This window comes from Heptranchias perlo, chromosome 7 (genome assembly GCF_035084215.1).
Source record: "Heptranchias perlo isolate sHepPer1 chromosome 7, sHepPer1.hap1, whole genome shotgun sequence".
NCBI classification, from domain to species: Eukaryota; Metazoa; Chordata; class Chondrichthyes; order Hexanchiformes; family Hexanchidae; genus Heptranchias; species Heptranchias perlo.
The window spans coordinates 83,768,651-83,793,018 of NC_090331.1; the positions used below are offsets into that span (position 1 = coordinate 83,768,651).

General features: G+C 46.3%; 1 protein-coding gene across 1 annotated transcript in view; it reads right to left on the bottom strand.

Annotated features, from left to right (window-relative positions):
• Positions 1–1,651: 1,651 nt before the first annotated feature.
• Positions 1,652–24,368, bottom strand: part of tspearb (thrombospondin-type laminin G domain and EAR repeats b) — a 194,627-nt gene continuing 171,910 nt past the window's right edge. Inside the window, exons 10-12 of the mRNA XM_067988225.1 lie at positions 17,965–18,152; positions 11,335–11,436; positions 1,652–1,829 (exon numbers count right to left, since the gene is read on the bottom strand). Of these exons, the coding sequence (XP_067844326.1) occupies positions 1,676–1,829; positions 11,335–11,436; positions 17,965–18,152 (444 nt within the window). The 3' untranslated portion in view covers positions 1,652–1,675. The remainder of the gene's footprint in view (positions 1,830–11,334; positions 11,437–17,964; positions 18,153–24,368) is intronic.

Below are 24,368 nucleotides of genomic sequence, written 5' to 3' on the forward strand. Positions count from 1 at the left end.
TCGGCCCAGGAACAGTTTGGTGTTCTGGGCCCAGGAACAGTTTGGTGTTCTCGGCCCAGGAACAGTTTGGTGTTCTCGGCCCAGGAACAGTTTGGTGTTCTGGGCCCAGGAACAGTTTGGTGTTGTCGGCCCAGGAACAGTTTGGTGTTCTGGGCCCAGGAGCAGTTTGGTGTTCTGGGCCCAGGAACAGTTTGGTGTTCTGGGCCCAGGAGCAGTTTGGTGTTCTCGGCCCAGGAACAGTTTGGTGTTCTGGGCCCAGGAACAGTTTGGTGTTCTCGGCCCAGGAGCAGTTTGGTGTTCTGGGCCCAGGAGCAGTTTGGTGTTCTTGGCCCAGGAACAGTTTGGTGTTCTCGGCCCAGGAGCAGTTTGGTCTTCTTGGCCCAGGAACAGTTTGGTGTTCTCGGCCCAGGAGCAGTTTGGTCTTCTCGGCCCAGGTAGAGTAGCTCCAAAAGTATCTTGTGGTGATCAGACAACGGCACTTCCCATTTTCTCTAATACTGGGCAGCATTTTCCTCAGTTTTATACAAGTTAAAAGCACGAGTAGGATGGAAGGAGCTGTAAAGGTCAGTGGTAACAGTTGTGATCCTTGTTTCACAGACCTTCCTTATCACAGTATTTCAACTAGAAGCAACTCCAGAATTGAGTTTCTAACCAGTGGGATTCAAATCAAGGTCTGCCTGTGTTTATATGTTCAGGGTTTATTGTATAAGAATATGAGGTACACTTCAACTCTAAGTGCAGATGAGCTAATTGTTTGGGTTTAAGGAGTCCCTATACTTTGCTCTCACCCCAGTGGAGGGTTGAAGTCACTTCCTTTAACGATTCTTTATTGTTAGATTCCTAATGTTTCCCCGACGGCCTTATTTTCCCTTGTTCATTTGGTATGAGGTTTTCAATAACATTCATACAGCTCGGCTAAGTGACTACATCAAACGGTTCTGTTCGGTACAGAGTGAATCGACCCATAGAGACCAGAAGAAAACTGAAACAGCGACACTGGGGAGTCCTGCTCCCCGGTTCTGTCCATTAGATTTGGTCCAAATCTACCTTGATCAATCCATGCAGCAGTAATGACGCTGGCGGGAGTGTCATGTGTGTGTGTTGGGGGTGTGCAATATATAAAATAGATTTATATAAATAAATAAAGACTGCACTTGGCACAAATTCCCTGCCCGTCCAGGAATGCCACCCATAAGAGTTCATTGATCTCCACTTCTTGTCATCCAAAGTATAGAGTCTACGATTGCAATCAGCCAGTTCTTCCAGTTGCATATTCACAGTAACAGGGGAACAAGGCTGAGTAACAAATTTGTAAAGAATGTTATATAAGAAAAAAAACACCAAGTATATTTCCTTTTGGTTGCTCACAAAATAGTTTCCTAGACCCAGGCTTCCTCCTGTACTGTGGCCTCTACACACTCTTTCTTCTCTTGTGTTAATTCCTGAGTACAGTAATCTCCTCTTGGGATTAAGTTGAGCGTTCCAACAAAAATAAACTCTTGACTAAAAATAATCAGGATTGTCGTTTCTGCCGACACATAACCTGATTCATCAAGGTAAATTACTTCCAATAAGAAAGACCTCTTGAGTGACTGGCTCTTGAGTTCAGAAACCTCTACCCTAAATCCAATTTCTTTTCTGTGTCCGTGAAGTTGTTGACTGAATCGCCTCTCGGTCAATAGGTCTTCAGTTTGAGCACCTTGGAAATTCGTTCCTTTGCACTAGAATAGATGAGGTATGAGCCTTCTGCCGTGTTGAACTGTTCCCAGTCTGTGCAGCCGTATGTTGGGAGCTGATGGACAGGGACAAAACGTTCGTAACCCTGCCACCTACAAGAGAAAACAAAATTGCTCAGAGATTGTGTCTAATTTTTTTTTATTTTGTAGTGTTTAATTTATGTCCTCAAAAACAACAACAACATGTATTTATATAGGGCCTTTAAATTAGTAAAACATCATAAGGCACTTCACAGGAGTGCTATGAAACAAAATTTGACACCGAGCCACATGAGAAGATATTAAGACAGGTGACCAAAAGCTTTGTCAAAGGGGTAGGTTTTAAGCAGCCCCTTTTAGGAGGAGAGAGAGGTAGAGAGGCGGAGAGGTTTAGGGAGGGAATTCCTGAGCTTAGGGCCTAGGCAGCTGAAGGCACTGTTGCCAATGGTGGAGCGATGAAATCGGGGATGCACAAGGGGCCAGAAATGGAGAAGTGCAGAGATCTCAGAGGGTTGTAGGGCCGGAGGAGGTTACAGAGATAGGGAGGGGTGAGGCCATAGAGGGATTTGAAAACGAGGATGAGAATTTTAAAATCGAGGTGTTGCTGAATCGGGAGCCAATGTAGGTCAGCGAGCACATCAGAGTGAGAGATGATCGTATAAAGATGGAAGACCATAATAAAACCATAAGACCATAAGAGATAGGAGCAGGAGTAGGCCATTCGGCCCCTCGAGCCTGCTCCGCCATTTAATGAGATCATGGCTGATCTGATTTTTACCTCAACTCCACTTTCCCGCCCTTTCCCCATATCCTTTGACTCTCTTGCTGATCAAAAATTTGTCTAACTAAGCCTTGAATGTATTCAGTGACTCAGCTTCCACAGCTTTTTGGGGTAAAGAATTTCAAAGATTCACGACCCTCTAAGAGAAGAAATTTCTCCTCATTTCCGTCTTAAACGGGCGACCTCTTATTCTGAGTCTATGCCCCCTAGTTTTAGATTCCCCCATGAGGGGTAACATCCTCTCAGCATCTACCCTTTCGAGTCCCCTCAGAATCTTGTATGTTTCAATAAGATCTCCTCTCATTCTTCTAAACTCCAATGAGTATAGACCCAACCTGTTCAATCTTTCTTATAAGACAATCCTTCCATACCTGGAATCAACCTAGTGAACCTTCTCTGAACTGCCTTCAATGCAAGTATGTCCTTCCTTAAATAAGGGCACCAGAACTGTACGCAGTACTCCAGGTGTGGTCTCACCAGCACCCTGTACAGTTGTAGCATGACTTCCCTGCTTTTATACTCCATCCCCCTGGAAATAAAGGCCAATATTCCGTTTGCCTTCCGGATTACCTGCTGCACCTGTACGTTGACTTTTTGTGTTTCATGTACGAGGACACCCAGATCCCTCTGTACCGCAGCATTTTGTAGTATTTCTCCATTCAAATAATATTTTGCTTTTTTATTTTTCCTCCCAAAGTGGATGACTTCACATTTTCCCACATTACATTCCATCTGCCAAATTTTTGCCCATTCGCTTAACCTGTCAATATCCCTTTGCAGACACTTTGGACCCGATATTAGGAGGGCGGCGGGTTCTCAGCGGGGGGGTCGACTGGGCGCGTGGGTAACGCGCCTGGTGAAATCAGTGTGCTCCGCACGCAATCGCAGGCTAATTGGAGCCACTTACCTTTGCTTCCGGGATTCCCGCTGGACCTTACTGCACGGCGGACGGGCTGCGCAAACGCAGTAAGGTCTGTCAGTTGGAGGAGCTCTATTTAAAGGGGCAATCCTCCACTGACTGATGCTGCAGGAAATAGGAAAAATTACAGCATGGAGCAGCCCAGGGGGAAGGCTGCTCCCATGTTTAATGATGCCTCACTCCAGCTCTTATTGGATGGGGTGAGGGGGAGGACAGAGATCTTCCACCCGGCGGGCGGGAGGAAGCGGCCTGCCTCTGCCACCAAGAAGGCCTGGTTCGAGGTGGCAGAGGAGGTCACCAGCACCACCAACATATCGCGTACCTGCATACAATGCAGGAGGCGCTGCAATGACCTAAGAAGGTCAGCCGAAGTGAGTACACTTACTCATTCCCCTACACACCGTCTGCCACATCACCGCCCCCACCCCACATCTCCTTCTGCACTGCCAACACTACTCTGTCACATCACCCCTCACACCCACTCAAAGCTCATCCTCATCTTACCTGCACTTACTCACCTCGCCAGTACTCATCCCACCACTACCACTCAACCCAATCCTCATGCAATCTCATGGCTCTATCTCATACTCACCCTCTCATGCATCTCTTTCACGGTCAGCCTCACTCAACCTGCCACTACTGTGCTGCAGCCACAGGGCATGCATCACATATGGTCAGTAGGAAGCGTAAGGCAAACATGTCGTGAGCATGAAGGGGATGCACAAGGGTGTTTGAGTGTTTGTCGTGGTGTTTACTTATATTTAATTTCTGACCAACTCACATAACATATATTGTCACCACTACTGCCACGTTTTTGCGAATCTTGTCTGGTTTGTGCAATAATGCCCTTTCCTGAGGATCACGATGAAGACCCACAACTGATGCCATTATGTCACTGCAGAGTGAGTGTAGGTGTATTTGCAGGGCTCTTTTGTGCAGACAACTGAGAGACGCCGGCGATGTCCCCGGTGGCACCCTGGAAGGATGCGGAGGAGAAGTTGTTGAGAGCAGTGGTGACTTTGACAGCGTCAGGTGAAAAGATGGTGCTTGGGCCAGCTGGGAGCAGCTTGGCATGAAGGAGGCTGCAGATGCCCACGACCACATGTCGAGTGACTCTGAGCTTCCGTGTGCACTGCTGTTCAGAGAGGTTCAGGAAGCTGAGCCTCGGTCTGTGGACCCTGTGGCGAGGGTAGTGCCCTCTGCAACGCATCTCTCTCTGCGGTTGCCCTCCCTCCTGCTGTGCAGGTGGATGTGTCACAGCACTCTGTTGTGGAGCTCCACGTGTCAGAGGTGGACGGTGCGGCTGGCGAGGCTGATGAGGCTGGTGATGCTGTTCGCCCTCCGATGAGGTCATGACTGCAGCAACGGCGGTCCCCATCCGGAAGATGTACGTTTGAGGGGGTCCGCAAGGTAGGTAAATGTGTCTGCACACCGGGGTAAGTGTGTAAGTTTGTGAATTTTATTGTTGGGGGAGGGTGGTGGAGGTCAAACTTTGTCCAAAGTGACAACGCTACAAAAAGAGAGCATGAAAAGAAACTTGCAAGGGATATCAAAACCAATACGAAGAACTTTTATAGTTATATTAGGAAAAAGAGGGTGGTCAGGAGCAGTGTTGGCCCCTTAAAAACCGAAAGTGGGGATATTGTCATTGACAACGGGGAAATGGCGGACATGTTGAATAATTACTTTGCGTCAGTATTTACAGTAGAAAAAGAGGATAGCATGCTGGAAATCCCAAGAAAACTAATATTGAATCGGGGACAGGGACTCGATAAAATTAACATAAGTAAAGCAACAGTCATGAAGAAAATAATAGCATTAAAGAGTGACAAATCCCCAGGACCAGATGGTTTCCATCCCAGGGTTTTAAAGGAAGTAGGTGAGCAGATTGCAGATGCCCTAACTATAATCTTTCAAAGTTCTCTAGATTCAAGAACTGTCCCTCTAGATTGGAAAATTGCACATGTCACTCCGCTTTTTAAGAAAGGAGAGGGAAACCGGGGAATTATAGACCAGTTAGCCTAACATCTGTTGTGGGGAAATTACTGGAGCCTATAATTAAGGACAGGGTGACTGAACACCTCGAGAATTATCAGTTAATCAGAGAGAGCCAGCATGGATTTGTGAAAGGTAGGTCGTACCTGACAATCCTGATTGAATTTTTTGAAGAGGTGACTAAAGTCGTGGACAGGGGAATGTCAATGGATGTTATTTATATGGACTTCCAGAAGGCATTTGATAAGTTCCCACATAAGAGACTGTTAGCTAAGATAGAAGCCCATGGAATTGAGGGAAAAGTATGGACTTGGTTAGGAAGTTGGCTGAGCGAAAGGCGACAGAGAGTAGGGATAATGGGTAAGTATTCACATTGGCAGGATGTGACTAGTGGAGTCCCGCAGGGATCTGTCTTGGGGCCTCAATTATTCACAATATTTATTAACGACTTAGATGAAGGCATAGAAAGTCTCATATCTAAGTTTGCCGATGACACAAAGATTGGTGGCATTGTAAGCAGTGTAGATGAAAATATAAAATTACAAAGCGATATTAATAGATTAGGTGAATGGGCAAAACTGTGGCAAATGGAATTCAATGTAGACAAATGTGAGGTCATCCACTTTGGGTCAAAAAAGGATAGAACAGGGTACTTTCTAAATGGTAAAAAGTTAAAAACTGTGGATGTCCAAAGGGACTTAGGGGTTCAGGTACATCGATCATTGAAGTGTCATGAACAGGTGCAGAAAATAATCAATAAGGCTAATGGAATGCTGGCCTTTATATCTGGAGGACTGGAGTACAAGGGGGCAGAAGTTTTGCTGCAGCTATACAAAACCCTGGTTAGACCGCACCTGGAATACTGTGAGCAGTTCTGGGCACCGCACCTTCGGAAGGACATATTGGCCTTGGAGGGAGTGCAGCGTAGGTTTACTAGAATGATACCAGGACTTCAAGGGTTAAGTTACAAGGAGAGATTACACAAATTGGGGTTGTGTTCTCCAGAGTTTAGAAGGTTAAGGGGTGATCTGATCGAAGTTTATAAGATATTAAGGGGAACAGATAGGGTGGATAGAGAGAAACTATTTCCACTGGTTGGGGATTCTAGGAGTAGGGGGCACAGTCTAAAAATTAGAGCCAGACCTTTCAGGAGTGAGATTAGAAAACATTTCTACACACAAAGGGTTGTAGAAGTTTGGAACTCTCTTCCACAAACAGCAATTGATACTAGCTCAATTGCTAAATTTAAATCTGAGATAGATAGCTTTTTGGCAACCAAAGGTATTAAGGGATATGGGCCAAAGGCAGGTATATGGAGTTAGATTACAGATCAGCCATGATCTTATCAAATGGCGGAGCAGGCATGAGGGGCTGAATGGCCTACTCCTGTTCCTATGTTCCTGCAATGAGTGAGGGTCTCCCCCACCCCCCCCACCACCACCTGTCAAATGGACCTTTGCAGCTGCCACAGGCTGATGGTTGCAACATGTCCATTTGAACTGGGAGTGTTTCCCCCAGTACGGGAAACAGTCTCAGTTAATTTCAAAATCCCAGCCCTCCTAAAATATCAGGTCAATCAGACCCGCCCCGGGAATCCCGGATTTTCGCAGCCCCCCCGCCACGAACGAGCCCTTTGTGTCCTCCTAGCAACTTGCTTTTCCACCTATCTTTGTGTCATCTGCAAATTTGGCCACAAGGCATTCTGTTTCTTCATCCAAGTCATTGATATATATTGTAAATAGTTGAAGCCCCAGCACTGATCCCTGAGGCACCCCACTAGTTACAGATTGCCATTTTGAAAATGACCCTTTTATCCCGACTCTTTGTTTTCTGTTAGTTAGCCAATCCTCTATCCATGTCAGTATATTACCCCCAACACCATGAGCTCTTATCTTGTGCAGTGATCTTTTATGTGGCACCTTATCAAATGCCTTTTGGAAATCCAAATATACTGTATCCATTGGTTCCCCTTTATCCAACCTGCCCGTTACTTCCTCAAAGAACTCTAATAAATTTGTCAGACACGATTTCCCCTTCATAAACCCATGTTGACTCTCCTTGATTGTATTATGGGGAAGAAGTTTATTCTTTTTCACATAACAAGGATTAGATCCGATGCAAAGCTCGCTCTACTCTGTCATCGAGCACTCTCGGAGCAGGAACTTTCAAGGTCAAATAAAATGCAGACCTCCCTTTATATGTCCAACAAACTACTTCCAGGTCAAGAGTAGCACAAGTTAAATGTGGATAGGGCTCACTATATCTTATTTGACTGACCACTAAAAGACCAGGTATACTATTGGTCAGACACCAATCAATGGATTATCAATTTATTGAATATACTAGAGGATCTCCCTTGGCACTGATGGTAGTGAATCGGGGGAGCCTCTGTTTTATCCCGTGTAATGAACAACACATAATTAGGGCCACTGATTAATGGCGATTGCAAGACCTATAATAATATCATAAATAGATGCTTATCTAATTAACTATCTATATGTTGCACCTGAATAACAATTACGAGCATATCAAAGAATTTTGTCATTCTGATTTATGGATTATTTTCTAAACTCTAAAGAATTTTGAAAGTAATCCACGCATAATATTATTTAATCTCATTTATATAAAGAAAGACTTGCATTTCTATAGTGCCTTTCATGACCTCAGGACATCCCAAAGCGTTTTACACCCAATTAAGTACTTTTTGAAGTGCAGTCACTGTTCTAATGTAGGAAATGCAGCCAATTTGCACACAGCAAGGTCCCACAAACAGCAATGAGATAATAACCAGATAATCTGTTTTATTGGTGTTGGTTGAGGGATAAATATCGGCCAGGACACCGGGGAGAACTCCCCTGCTCTGCTTCGAAATAGTGCAATGCGATCTTTTACATCCATCTGAAAGGGCAGACAGGGCCACGGTTTAACATTACATCTGAAAGAAAGCACCTCTGACAATATTGTGCTCCCTCGATACTGCACTGGCGTGTCAGCCTAGGATTTCTGCTCAAGTGTCTGGAGTGGGACTACCCGAATCTCCTGCAAAGGCTTCTCTTCCTGCTTCTGCACCATTACCTTTGGCGTCCCCCAAGGATCTATCCTTGGCCACCTTCTATTTCTCATCTACACATTGTCCCTCGGTGACATCATCCGAAAACAAAACGCTGGTTCCACATGTATGCTGAAGACACCCAGCTCTACCTCACCACCACCTCTTTCGACCCCTCCACTGCCTCTGATTTGTCACTTTGCTTGTCCGACATACAGTAATGGATGAGCAGAAATTCCCTCCAATTAAATATTGCAAAGACTGAAGCCATTGTCTTTGGTCTCCACCACAAACTCTGGCTGTTTGTGATAGGGTAGATAGAAACTTTATCCGCTGGTGGGGGAGTCTTGGACAAGGGGACTTAACTTTAAAATCAGAGCCAGGCCATTCAGGAGAGAAGTTAGGAAACACTTCCTCACGCAAAGGGTGGTAGAAATGTGGAACTCTCTCTGCAAAAAGCAGTAGATGCGAGCTCAATTAATAACTTTATATCTGAGAGCAACAGATTTTTGCTAGCCAAGGGTATTAAGAGATTTGGAGTCAAGACAGGTGAATAGAGTTAGGATACTGATCATCCATGATCTCATTGAATGGCAGAGCAGGCACAAGGGGCTGAAGGGCCTACACCTGTTGCTATGTTCCCTAGCCACCGACTCCATCCCTCTCCCTGGGCACTGTCACCTTGGCGTCCTATTTGACCCTGAGATGAGCTTCCGACCCCATATCCGCTCCATCACCAAGACCGCCAACTTCCACCTCCGTAACATTGCCCATCTCCGCCCCTGCCTTAGCTCATCTGCTGCTGAAAAGCTCATCCATGCTTTTGTTACCTCTAGACTCGACTATTCTAAAGCTCTCCTGACTGACCTCCCATCTTCCACCCTCCGTAAACTTGAACTCATTAAAAACACTGCAGCCTGTATCCTAACCTGTACCAAGATCCATTCGCCCATCACCCCTGTGCTCGCTGACCTACATTGGCTCCTGATGCACCAATGACTCGATTTTAAAATTCTCATCTTTGTGTTCAAATCCCTCCATGGCCTCACCCCTCCCTATCTCTAACCTCCTCCAGCCCTACAACCCTCCAAGAACTCTGCGTACCTCCAACTCTGGCCACTTGTCCATCCCCCACTTCCTTCGCCCCACTATTGGCGGCTGTGCCTTCAGCTGCCTAGGCCCTAAGCTCTGAAACTCCCTCCCTAAATCTTTCTGCCTCTCCACCTCTCTTTCCTCCTTGAAGACGCTCCTTAAAACCGACCTCCGTGACCCCTGTGCAAATATCTTCTGGTATCAAATTTTGTTTGATTATGCTCCTGTGAAGCGCCTTGGGACATTTTACTACGTAAAAGACACTATATAAATGCAATTTGTTGTTGTGAACCTACAATGGCTTGTGTTCCCTTGAGTATAGAGATTAAAAGGTGATCTGCTGCCTTTGTTCTTGCCTAATGGAATGTTGGCCTTTATCTTGGGCCTGGAATACAAAGGGGTGGAAGTTCTATTACAGATGTTCAGAGCTCTGGTCAGGCCCCATCTGGAGTACGGCATTCAGTTCTGGGCACTGCACCTCAGGAAGGATATATTGGCCTTGGAGGGGGTGCAGCGCAGATTCACCAGAATGATTCTGGAGCTAAAAGGATTAAATTATGAGGACAGGTTGCATAGACTAGGCTGGTATTCCCTTGAGTATCTATCTAATCGAGGTGTTAAAGATGATTAAAGAATTTGATAGGTTAGATTGAGAGAAACTATTTCCTCTGGTGGGGGAGTCCAGAACAAGGGGGCATAACCTTAAAATTAGAGCTGGGCCGTTCAGGGGTGATGTCAGGAAACACTTCTTTACACAAAGGGTAGTGGAAATCTGGAACTTTCTCTCGCCCAAAAAGTGGTTGAAGTTGGGGGCCACTTGAAAATTTCAAATCTGAGATAGAGAGATTCTTGTTAGGCAAGGGCATTAAGGGATATGGAACCAAGGCGAGTAATTGGAATTAAAATACAGATCAGTCATGATCTGATTGAATGACAGAACAGGCTCGAGGGGCTGAATGGCTTCCCCCTGTTCCCATGTTCTTATGACCTTCTGAATCAGAGACGAGAGTGCTACCATTGAGCCATAGCTGGCACCTTTTCCCACTGGCCTCTGTCAGGAGGTCAGAATCATGCAGCTTGTACACAACTCCACATCCCTGTCAATGCCAACACTTGACCCAAAAGCTGGCACAATGCAGTATTGTGGGAAAACTGACCTTGTGACCTGGAGAATGCCTGAGGCTAGGCCGGAAATTAGCGAGGTCAGGGCGCAGCATTCTAGTGCTGTAATGACTGAGTATATGAAATTGATGGACAGGAAATGACCAGCTGTCCATCAAACCTGCCCCACACTCATGATGACGAAACACTTCACACCTCCCCCCTTCCTCTCTCCCCCCACCCTCTCCCCAGCAGCCATGCAATCTCCTGGGTGAGGCAAATAAACAGAGAAAAAACCCAGGGCCAATAAAGGGAAAAATACACTGGAAAATTCCTCTCCAACCCCCCTCAGGCAATCGAAACAAGTCCAGGAGATCACATGGACCAAGTGTCATCTATAAGGACACTTACCCTCTATAGCATGCAATCTCTGCCCCAGTCAGGAACTGGTCCAGCTCCACTCTCCAGTACTCCACACATTCTCTTTTAAGTAAGTGTAATGATTCTGAGCATCGGTGTGACTGGGTGTTTTAAAGATGGGATATAAAGTGTACTTTACGTCCCCTTCATTATAAATGGTATAATAAATGAGTGGAATGAGGAATTATTCCCAATTAGAAGGCAACCATTAGATATAGCTTTAACACCTGACACTCTCACCTGTGTGCGAAGATGTACTCACCTGTATATAACACTGTTTAAAAAAAACTTGGAACCATCAAAAGAGTTTGCCACAACCAGGAAGCTGTCATCGCCCACAGTGAAGAACTCCCAGTCAACGGCACTAAAACAGAAAGAAGATACGGAAGTATTGAGACCGTAATATATTGATGTATATTAATGACCTGGGCTTGGGTATAGAGGGTATCATTTCAAAGTTTGCAGATGACACAAAACTCGGAAATGTAGTAAACAATGTGGAGGATAGTAACAGACTTCAGAAGGACATAGACAGACTGGTGAAATGGGCAGACACATGGCAGATGAAATTTAACGCATAGAAGTGTGATGTGATGCATTTTGGCAGGAAGAATGAGGAGAGGCAATATCAACTAAATGGTACAATTTTAAAGGGGCTGCAGGAACAGAGAGACCTGGGGGTGTATGTACACAAGTATTTGAAGGTGACAGGACATGTTGAGAAGGCTGTTAAAAAAACATATGGGATCCTGGGCTTTATTATTGGAGGCATAGAGTCCAAAAGCAAGAAAGTTATGCTAAATCTTTATAAACACTGATTAGGCCTCAGCTGGAGTATTGTGTTCAATTCTGGGCACCACACTTTAGGAAGGATGTCAAGGCCTTAGAGAGGGTGTGGAAGAGATTTACCAGAATGTTACCGGGGATGAGGGACTTCAGTTATGTGGTTAGACTGGAGAAGCTGGGGTTGTTCTCCTTGGAACAAAGAAGGTTAAGAGGAGATTTGGTAGAGTTGTTCAAAATCATGAACGGTTTTGATAGAGTAAATAAGGAGAAACTGTTTCCAGTGGCAGAAGGGTCGGTAACCAGAGGACACAGATTTAAGGTGATCGGGAAAAGTGCCAGAGGTTACATGAGGAAACATTTTTTATGCAGCAAGTTGTTGTGATCTGGAATGCACTGCCTGAAAGGGTGGTGGAAACAGATACAATAGTAACTTTCAAACGGGAATTGTATAAATACTCAAAGGGAAAAAAATTACAGGGCCATGGGGAAAGAGCAGAGGAATGAGACTAAATGGATAGCTCTTTCAAAGAGCCGGCACAGGCACGATGGGCTGAATGGCCTCCTCCTGTGCTGTACCTACTATGATACTATATAATACAGTCCTTATTCTCTATTGCCAGTTGTCATCTCCCACTCGTTCCTGGTTCTTACACAGGCTTTTATTCCCATGAGTATAGAAGATTAAGGGGTGATCTAATTGAGGTATTTAAGATGATTAAAGTATTTGATAGGGTAGATAGAGAGAACTATTTCCTCTGGTGGGGGAATCCAGAACAAGGGGACATAACCTTAAAATTAGAGCTGGGCCGTTCAGGGGTGATGTCAGGAAGCACTTCTTCACACAAAGGAGAGTGGAAATCTGGAACTCTCCCCCAAAATGCTACCGGGACTTGATGGTTTGACTTATAGGGAGAGGTTAGATAGACTGGGACTTTTTTCCCTGGAGAGTAGGAGGTTAAGGGGTGATCTTATAGAAGTCTATAAAATAATGAGGGGCATAGATAAGGTAGATAGTCAAAATCTTTTCCCAAAGGTAGGGGAGTCTATAACGAGGGGACATAGATTTAAGGTGAGAGGGGAGAGATACAAAAGGGTCCAGAGGGGCAATTTTTTCACTCAAAGGGTGGTGAGTGTCTGGAACGAGCTGCCAGAGGCAGTAGTAGAGGCGGGTACAATTTTGTCTTTTAAAAAGCATTTGGACAGTTACATGGGTAAGATGGGTATCGAGGTATAGAGGGATATGGGCCAAGTGCAGGCAATTGGGACTAGCTTAGTGGTATAAACTGGGCGACATGGACATGTTGGGCCGAAGGGCCTGTTTCCATGTTGTAACTTCTATGATTCTATGATTCTATGAAAAAGCAGTTGAGGCTGGGGGTCAATTGAAAATTTCATAACTGAGATTGATAGATTTTTGTTAGGCAAGGGTATTAAGGGTTACAGAGCCAAGGAGAGTAAATGGAGTTAAGATACAGATCAGCCACGATCTGATTGAATGGCGGAACAAGCTTGAGGGGCTGAATGGCCTCCTCCTGTTCCGATGTTGCGACACACTAGACTGATGAAACACAACATGGAAAAGAACAGAGAAGGCACAGCCACTAGGTGGTGGTGTTGCTGGCGAAACTCTAAATAGGGGTATCCAGGTGAGGTGAGTGTTCCTGCAGTTTACAGTCTTGCCTGTACCTCTAATATTACAGCTATAGTTTATGCAGGACTTTGCAAAAGTCTACATGGGAAATGATGCAATACAAGTATTATTAAGAATTGATATGTGGCTGTATAATTCAGGACACAGATTTAAGATAATTGGCAAAAGAACCAGAGGCGAGATGAGGAGAAATTCTTTTTTACGCATCGAGTTGTTATGATCTGGAATGCACTGCCTGAAAGGGTGGTGGAAGCAGATTCAACAGTAATTTTCAAAAGGGAATTAGATAAATACTTGAAAAGGAAAAATGTGGACACTTATGGTGAAAGAACAGAGGATTGGGACAAATTGGATAGCTGTTCCAAAGGGCCGGCACAGGCACGATGGGCAGAATGGCACAGAGGGACGGGATAAGAGTCTCCTTTCTCTAGTCAAACGAATGTGGACTTTTGCTGTCCAGTTCCAACTTGGTCCAGGTCCACAGCACAAAACGGTCGACAGCTCTGGGTTAAATAGTCAGCGGCACCATGGGAAGCTGGTAGGCGGGGTTGGGACTGCTGCTCCCTGGGTACTCTCTGCTCCTGTCCCAACACGGAGCTGATCTCACCCCACGAGGCAAGGTCAGCTCGATTAAATATTTTAGCGATTCTTCTCGCATGCAGTGCAAGGCATGCTGGGAACATCGTTGGGACCAGAGGAACAGGAGGAGGCCATTCAGCCCCTCCAGCCTGTTCCGCCATTCAATCAGATCATGGCTGATCTGTATCCTAACTCCATCTTCAGCCAGAAGTGCCGAGTGGATGATCCATCTCAGCTTCCTCCCGATATCCCCACCATCACAGAAGCCAGTCTTCAGCCAATTCGATTCACTCCACGTGATATCAAGAAACGGCTGAGTGCACTGGATACAACAAAGGCAATGGGCCCCGACAACATCCCAGCTGTAGTGCTGAAGTCTTGTGCTACAGAACTAGCCGCGCCTCCAGCCAAGCTGTTCCAGTACAGCTACAACACTGGCATCTACCCGACAATGTGGAAAATTGCCCAGGTATGTCCTGTCCATAAAAAGCAGGACAAATCCAATCTGGCCAATTACCGCCCCATCAGTCTACTCTCAATCATCAGCAAAGTGATGGAAGGTGTTGTCGACAGTGCTATCAAGCGGCACTTACTCACCAATAACCTGCTCACCGATGCTCAGTTTGGGTTCCGCCAGGACCACTCGGCTCCAGACCTCATTACAGCCTTGGTCCAAACATGGACAAAAGAGCTGAATTCCAGAGGTGAGGTGAGAGTGACTGCCCTTGACATCAAGGCAGCATTTGACCGAGTGTGGCACCAAGGAGCCCTAGTAAAATTGAAGTCAATGGGAATCAGGGGGAACACTCTCCAGTGGCTGGAGTCATACCTAGCACAAAGGAAGATGGTAGTGGTTGTTGGTGGCCAATCATCTCAGTCCCAGGACATTGCTGCAGGAGTTCCTCAGGGCAGTGTCCTAGGCCCAACCATCTTCAGCTGCTTCATCAATGACCTTCCCTCCATCATAAGGTCAGAAATGGGGATGTTCGCTGATGATTGCACAGTGTTCAGTTCCATTCGCAACCCCTCAAATAATGAAGCAGTCCGAGCCCGCATGCAGCAAGACCTGGACAACATCCAGGCTTGGGCTCATAAGTGGCAAGTAACATTTGCGCCAGACAAATGCCAGGCAATGACCATCTCCAACAAGAGAGAGTCTAACCACCTCCCCTTGACATTCAACGGCAATACCATCGCCGAATCCCCCACCATCAACATCTGGGGGTCACCATTGACCAGAATCTTAACTGGACCAGCCACATAAATACTGTGGCTACACAAGCAGGCCAGAGGCTGTGTATTCTGCGGCGAGTGACTCACCTCCTGACTCCCCAAAGCCGTTCCACCATCTACAAGGCACAAGTCAGGAGTGTGATGGAATACTCTCCACTTGCCTGGATGAGTGCAGCTCCAACAACACTCAAGAAGCTCGACACCATCCAGAACAAAGCAGCCCGCTTGATTGGCACCCCATCCACCACCCTAAACATTCACTCCCTTCACCACCGGCGCACTGTGGCTACAGTGTGTACCATCCACAGGATGCACTGCAGCAACTCGCCAAGGCTTCTTCGACAGCACCTCCCAAACCCGCGACCTCTACCACCTAGAAGGACAAGAGTAGCAGGCACATGGGAACAACACCACCTGCACGTTCCCCTCCAAGTCACACACCATCCCGACTTGGAAATATATCGCCGTTCCTTCATCGTCGCTGGGTCAAAATCCTGGAACTCCCTTCCTAACAGCACTGTGGGAGAACCTTCACCACACGGACTGCAGCGGTTCAAGAAGGCGGCTCACCACCACCTTCTCAAGGGCAATTAGGGATGGGCAATAAATGCCGGCCTCGCCAGCGACGCCCACATCCCATGAACGAATTTTAAAAAATGTACCCGCCTTGGTTCCATATCCCTTAATACCCATGCCTAACAAAAATCTACCAATCTCAGTTTTGAAATTTTCAATTGACCCCCAGCCTCAACAGCTTTTTGGGGGAGAGAGTTCCAGATTTCCACTACCCTTTGTGTGAAGAAGTGCTTCCTGACATCACCTCTGAACGGCCTAGCTCTAATTTTAAGGCTATGCCCCCTTGTTCTGGACTCTCCCACCAGAGGAAATAATTTCTCTCTATCTACCCGATCAAATCCTTTAATCATCTTTAACACCTCAATTAGATCACCCCTTATAGGCTTGTATTCTATACTCAAGGGAATTTACTCCTCGTCTATGCAAACTGTCCTCACAATTTAACCCTTTTAACCCCAGTATCATTCTGGTGAATCTGCACTGCACCCCCTCCAAGGCCAATATATCCTTCCTGAGGTGCAGTGCCCGGGACTGAATGCAGTGGTCTAAATGGGGTCTAACAGAGCTTTATATAACTGTAGCATAACTTCCACCCCTTTGAACTCCAGGCGTCGAATGCCAGGCTCCAGCTGCTGAAGGGCCGCTAACTGCCTGAACATTGCTGCCAGTTTGTTTTTACTTGGAGACGCTTGAGATTTAAGCCCCCTTGCTGTGTCTGGCCAATGAAGATTGAGGAAAAAACAAGCATCAGAATAAACAACAGGTGGCTCTATATTAGTGAGAGGGCCACCCTTCAATACGGACACACCAGTGGTCTGCCCGTACATTAGTGAGAGGGCCACCCTTCAATACGGACACACCGGTGGTCTGCCCGTACATTAGTGAGAGGGCCACCCTTCAATACGGACACACCAGTGGTCTGCCCGTACATTAGTGAGAGGGCCACTCATCAATACGGACACACCAGTGGTCTGCCCGTACATTAGTGAGAGGGCCACCCTTCAATACGGACACACCAGTGGTCTGCCCGTACATTAGTGAGGGGGCCACCCTTCAATACGGACACACCAGTGGTCTGCCCGTACATTAGTGAGAGGGCCACCCTTCAATACGGACACACCAGTGGTCTGCCCGTACATTGGTGAGGGGGCCACCCTTCAATACGGACACACCAGTGGTCTGCCCGTACATTAGTGAGGGGGCCACCCATCAATACGGACACACCAGTGGTCTGCCCGTACATTGGTGAGAGGGCCACTCATCAATACGGACACACCAGTGGTCTGCCCGTACATTAGTGAGGGGGCCACCCTTCAATACGGACACACCGGTGGTCTGCCCGTACATTAGTGAGAGGGCCACTCATCAATACGGACACACCAGTGGTCTGCCCGTACATTAGTGAGAGGGCCACTCATCAATACGGACACACCAGTGGTCTGCCCGTACATTAGTGAGGGGGCCACCCTTCAATACGGACACACCAGTGGTCTGCCCGTACATTAGTGAGAGGGCCACTCATCAATACGGACACACCAGTGGTCTGCCCGTACATTAGTGAGAGGGCCACCCTTCAATACGGACACACCAGTGGTCTGCCCGTACATTAGTGAGGGGGCCACCCTTCAATACGGACACACCGGTGGTCTGCCCGTACATTGGTGAGGGGGCCACCCATCAATACGGACACACCAGTGGTCTGCCCGTACATTGGTGAGGGGGCCACCCATCAATACGGACACACCAGTGGTCTGCCCGTACATTGGTGAGGGGGCCACCCTTCAATACGGACACACCAGTGGTCTGCCCGTACATTGGTGAGGGGGCCACCCATCAATACAGACACACCAGTGGTCTGCCCGTACATTGGTGAGGGGGCCACCCAGCAATACAGACACACCAGTGGTCTGCCCGTACATTGGTGAGGGGGCCACCCATCAATACAGACACACCAGTGGTCTGCCCGTACATTGGTGAGGGGGCCACCCAGCAATACAGACACACCAGTGGTCTGCCCGTACATTGGTGAGGGGGCCACCCATCAATACAGACACACCAATGATCTACCTGTATGTCGGGATGTCCTGAAACTTGACAAACATCTGGGCGGTGATGTTGAGTTCATAGATGGTGGAGTTGATGTTGAAGGGGTTGACTCCGGTCAGCTCCCCTGTCTCGTAGCTCTGGCTGTTTGCAACCGCAAGGAAAACTCTTTCCCGAACACGGAAAATCTCCCAGTCAGTAGCACCATACGTCTGGAGAAGAAAAAAAGAGAATTATTTTTCCTCCAATAAAAGAAATCTTATGACCACCTACGGACATACAATATTGACGGACAGGAAATGACCAGCTGGTCCACTGAGCCTGTCCCATATCGTCATGTTTCAAACATCTTAAACATTCACTCCCTCCACCACCGGCGCACTGTGGCTGCATTGTGCACTATCTACAGGATGCCAAGGGTTCTTTGGCAGCACCTCCCAAACCCGTGACCTCCACCACCTAGAAGGATAAGGTCAGCAGATGCATGGGAACACTATTACCTCCAAGTACCCCTCCAAATCACGCACTATCCTGACTTGGACACATATCACAGTTCCTTCATTATCGCTGGGTAAAAATCCTGGAACTCCCTTGCTAACAGCACTGTGGGAGAACCTTCACCACACGGACTGCAGCGGTTCAAGAAGGCGGCTCACCACCACCTTCTCAAGGGCAATTAGGAATGGACAATAAATGCCGGCCTCGCCAGCGACGCCATATCCTGAGAATGAACTAAAAAAATGATTATCATTATCCCCAACACTCCCTGCCCACCATCAGTCATGTACAACATGCCAACTGATCTTCTTCTGTCGATGACCTGATGGGACATCACTGCCACTTCTACTGATGATGAAGGGGCTACACTGGAAACATTAACCCATCTTTTCCCTTTACAGATGCTGACTGACCTGCTGACATGTTTCCAGCCTTATCTGTAGGGTTTTTTTCCCTTCTTTTTTATTTGCTAAGTATCTATTGTTTGCAAGTTTAAAATTCCACGGCACAAACAGGCCAGTTGTGGGAGTGCCCTGTCATGAGTTTCATGGCCAGGTTGAAAGCCAGAAATTCCCTGTTAAAGGTATACTTTTGAACCATCTCAATGAATACTTTTATTTAAAATTTGTATTCAATATTAGCAGCACCAAGTAATTACACTGGTGCTGGTCATCTCTTCATGAAATGGTTTGTGACTACTTTAACGTCCAAATGCTCAAACTCGCCTCGAGTCAGAAGGTTATGGATTCAAGTCCCACTCTTGAGCATAAAATCTAGACTGACATTCCAGTGCAGTATTGAGGGAATGGTGCTCTGTCGGAGGGGTCGTCTTTCAGATGAGATATTAAACCGAGGCCCCGTCTGCTCTCTCAGGTGGATGTAAAAGATTTCACGGCACTATTTTGAAGAAGAGCAGTGGAGTTCTCCCCGGTGTCCTGGCCAATATTTATCCTTCAACCAACATCAGTATAACAGATTATCTGCTCATTACCACAATGCTGTTTGTGGGACCTTGCTGTGCTCAAATTGGCTGCTGCGTTTCTTACATTACAACAGTGACTAGACTTCAAAAGTACTTCATTGGCTGTAAAAGCGTTTTGGGACGTCCTGAGGTTGTGAAAGGCGCTATGTAAATGCAAGTCTTTCTTTTTACCTGAAGTCTGACCAGGCTGACTTGCGAGTGGTCAGAAACTGGATTCCTAGCCCATGGACACTGAGGCCAATTGGAGCGTTCCAACTGTTCCTCCAGCTGTGATCAGCTAACACCACAAAGCAGGGAATCGTACAGGCCCAACAACCTTCTCCCAGCATTACACAGACAGTCGGAGTTTGGGACTAAAGCCCCCATTTCCCGATAATGTGGTTGAGCTGGCTCATGCTGCGGGCACACCTACACCAGTAGTTCAGAGGGTGCGCCATGCTGAATTTTCCAATGGGAGTCCTTCCCTTGATTTGAATAGGCACATGATAAGGTTACCCAGAGAGCTTGGCTGAAGTATAAAATCCAGTGAGGCAGATGATACGAAGTTAGGAGACACAGTAAATTCTGAGGAGGAGGAAAGTACAAAGGGACATAGACAGATTAAGTGAGTGGGCAAAACTATGGCAGATGGAGTTCAATGTGGGGAAGTGTGAGGTCATCCACTTTGGACCTGAGAAAGACAAATCGGAATTTTCTTTGGTGGTGAGAGACTAGGAACTGTGGAGGAGCAAAGGGATTTAGATGCCCGTGTACATAGATCACTAAAAGCTAGTGCACAGATACAAAAAGTGATCAAAAAAGCTAATGGAATGTTAGTCTATCTCAAGGGGGTTGGAATATAAAAGTGAGGAAGTTATTCTTCATTTTAACAGAGCCTTGATCTAGAGTACTGCCTTCAGTTTTGGGCACCGCACCTCAGAGAAGATATATTGGCCTTGGTACAGTGCAGATTCACCAGAATAATATCGGGGTTTAAAGGGTTAAATTATGAGGACAGGTTGTGAGGACTTGGTTTGTATTCCCTTGAGTTTAGAAGGTTGAGGGGCGATCTAATTGAAGTATTTAAAATGATAAAGGGATTCGATGCAGAGAAATTATTTCTTCTGGTGGTGAAATCCAGAACCAGGGGACATAATCATAAAATTGGAGCTTGGCCATTCAGGAGTGAAATCAAGAAGCACTTTTTCATGCAAAGGGTAGTCGAAATCTGGAACTCTCTCCCCCAAAAGGCTGGGGGTCAATTGAAATTTTCAAGACTGAGATTGATAGATTTTTGTTATGTAAGAGAATCAAGGATATGGAGCTACGGCATGAAAATGGAGTTAAGATAAAGATCAGCCATAATCTAATTGAATGGCAGAGTGGGCCTGAGGGGCTGAATGGCCTACTCCTGTTCCTATGTTCTTATGAACAGGGAGTGGAACTATCAAAGAGAATGGGGAGTGGGACTTTCCAAAGAAAATAGAAAGGAGCATGGGGAAGAGGGAATTTGACAAGTTGGTTCCTGTTAAGTGTCGCAGCAATGTCTCGCTATTTGCTTATGTCAGTTACTGGTGTCTCTCAGTCATTCCCTAAGGACGATATCGAGTTACATCGAATCTACAGCACAGAAACAGGCCATTCGGCCCAACTGGTCTATACCAGCATTTATGCTCCACACGAGCCTCTTCCCTCCCTACTTCATCTAACCCTATCAGCATATCCTTCTATTCCTTTCTCCCTCATGTGTTTATCTAGCTTTCCCTTAAATGCATCCATGCTATTTTCCTCAACCACTTCTTCTGTCGCGAGTTCCACGTTCTAACCATTCTTTGGGTAAAGAAGTTTCTCCTGAATTCTCTATTGGATTTATTGGTGACTATCTTATATTTACAACCTCTAGTTTTGGACTCCCCACAAGCGGAAACATCTTCTCTACGTCTACCCTATCAAATCCCTTCATAATTTTAAAGACCTCTATCAGGTCACCCCTCAGCTTTCTTTTTTCTAGAGAGAAGAACACCAGCCTGTTCAGCCTTTCCTGATAAGTTTATCTGTACACTGACTGATGTCTCTCAGTCTTTCCCTCAGAGAGATATCTGTACAGTTACTGATGTCTCTCAGTCTTTCCCTCAGAGAGATATCTGTACAGTTACTGATGTCTCTCAGTCTTTCCCTCAGAGAGATATCTGTACAGTTACTGGTGTCTCTCAGTCTTTCCCTCAGAGAGATATCTGTACAGTTACTGGTGTCTCTCAGTCTTTCCCTCAGAGAGATATCATATTCTCACAATGAAATATCCCTCCTTAAGACAATAAGGCATCGCAAGAGAGATTGGCCAATCATGTTTTACAGGGAATGATACTTCCATTGCTTCCGAACACGGAGAGAGGCCTGTTTATTTGGTTAAATATTAGAAGGGCAAACTACACAAGCCAAGTGACATTGTTACAGAGAGTTGCAGCACTTCAAGTTGACAAATCTATGACAGTGTGCACTCATAAAGAGGAAAAGACTCACCATGAAGACTGCCTGCCAGCACTGCTCTCACATGATTTATACACTGTACGTTCCTTGAAATCGATACAAAGCAGGGCTGACTTCATACCTCCCCCACTTAAATTGTGAAAACCAGTTGGCACAGAAGATGAAATTTGATTTGCTTGTAACATGGTGTAACTATTGGTGGAAGACCTCAGGGTTTGTGTAATGATATAAATATTTTGTACACACAAAACCATCTGGATTGTGCTGAGCTGTCAGTCATTTGTAACCAGTACCACAAGACAATGTTTACTTAAAGATCAGCTCAGCCTGAATGGGGAAATCTGCCCATCCTTTGGGGTTACAAATAACCTCATAACATCTGCTCCCCCAATCCATCAACATCAACAACTTGCAATAATACAGCACCTCTAATGTACTAAAATATCCCAAGGCACTTCACAGGAATGTAATCAGACAAAATGTAACACCTAGGCCACATAAGGAGATATTAGGACAGGTGACCAAAAGCTTAGTCAAAGATGTAGGTTTTAAGCAGCGTCTTAACGGAGGAGAGAGAGGCGGAGAGGTAGAGGGGTTTAGGGAGAGAATTCCAGAGCTAGGGCTCCAACAGCTGAAGGCACGGCTGCCAATGGAGGATCGAAGGGAATCGGGTTGTACAAGAGGCCAGAATTGGAGGAGCGCAGAGATCTCAGGGAGTTGTAGGGTTTGAGGAGGTTCCAGAGATAGGGAGGGGCGAGGCCATAGAGGGATTTCAACACAAGGATGAGAATTTTAAATTCAAGGTGTTGCCAGGCTGGGAGCCAATGTGGGTCAGCGAGCACAGGGGTGATGGGAGAACGGGACTTGGTACGAGTTAGGAAACGGGCAGCAGAGTTTTGGACGAGCTCAAGTTTACGGAGGGTGGAAGATGGGAGGCTGGACAGGAGAGCATTGGAGTAGTCGAGTCTGGAGGTAACAAAAGCATGGATGAGGGTTTCAACAGTAGATGAGCTGAGGCATGGGCAGAGGCAGGTAATATTACGGAGGTGGAAGTGGGCGGTCTTTGTGACAGAGAGGATATGGGGTCGGAAGCTCAGCTCAGGGTCAAATAGGACGCCGAGGTTGTGAGCAGTCTGTTTCAGCCTCAGACATTGGCCAGGGAGGGGGATAAAGTTTAAAATTTAAATAAAACTGCATGTTACACAGGCTGTTCAGAGGACTTCCGATCTGGCTGAACACCTTCAGCAACATGAAGGATTGTCTGCAGGCAGGCAGGGAATGGGATGGTGGGGAGGAGCAGAGGAACTCCCAGTCCAACTGTGGGCCGTGGTGTGACGGACTGGAAGGAAGTCTCCTAACCCCTCCCCACAGGGTACACTGAAACAGCTGAGCTCTCTTATCACCAGCAGTGAAGAGAGAAGAAAAAGAGAAAGAGCAAAATAGATGAGAGATAGATGGAGAGAAAAAAAGAATATTTTAATCCCTCTTTTTTTGCTGCAGTGTTGGCTCAATGTTTACAGAGATACAAACTGCAGTCACATTTTCATTGCTCACTCACATTGCTGTGAAGTTGGGTAAATTTGAACTCCACCCAGACTTGATCTATGGTGAGGGTTAGTCACTGTGTAATTATATGGAATTCTTGTTTAAACAGTGTGAGGGCTACTCCCCATGTAACGAGTCCCTGTTTATTCACATGACAGTGTCGTTGTTAATTCAGCATGGCGATGGTTACTTACTGTGTATCTGTACAGCGTCCCTGTTAATTCAGCATGGTAATGGATACTTACTGTGTATCTGTACAGCATCCCTGTTAATTCAGCATGGTAATGGATACTTACTGTGTATCTGTACAGCGTCCCTGTTAATTCAGCATGGTAATGGATACTTACTGTGTATCTGTACAGCGTCCGTTAATTCAGCATGGTAATGGTTACTTACTGTGTATCTGTACAGCGTCCCTGTTAATTCAGCATGGCAATGGATACTTACTGTGTATCTGTACAGCGTCCCTGTTAATTCAGCATGGTAATGGTTACTTACTTTGTATCTGTAGGCAGTTCCTGTTTATTTAGCAGTATCATTTTTATTGTGATAATCTAGGCAGACACATTCCAGTGCAGCACGGAGGGAGTGTTGCATGGTCAGAGGTGCCGTACTTTGTATTGGTGCAGGTGAATGTACCCATAGTACCAGTCAGAAAAGAGCAGGGAGTTCTCGCAGTGCCTGACTAACATTCATTCCTTAACCAACACTACCAAAAGATTAACTGGTCATTTATCTCAGTGCTGTCTGTAGGATCTTGCTGTGAATTAAACGGTTGCTGTGTTTGCTAATGAAAGAATGGTGACCTCATTGCAAAGTAATTCATTTCCTGTGGCGGTCTTTGAGACGTTCCCAAGTGACAAGGTTGATGGACTTAAGATACAGATCAGCCATGATCTAATTGGATGGTGGAACAGACTCGAGGGGCTGAATGGCC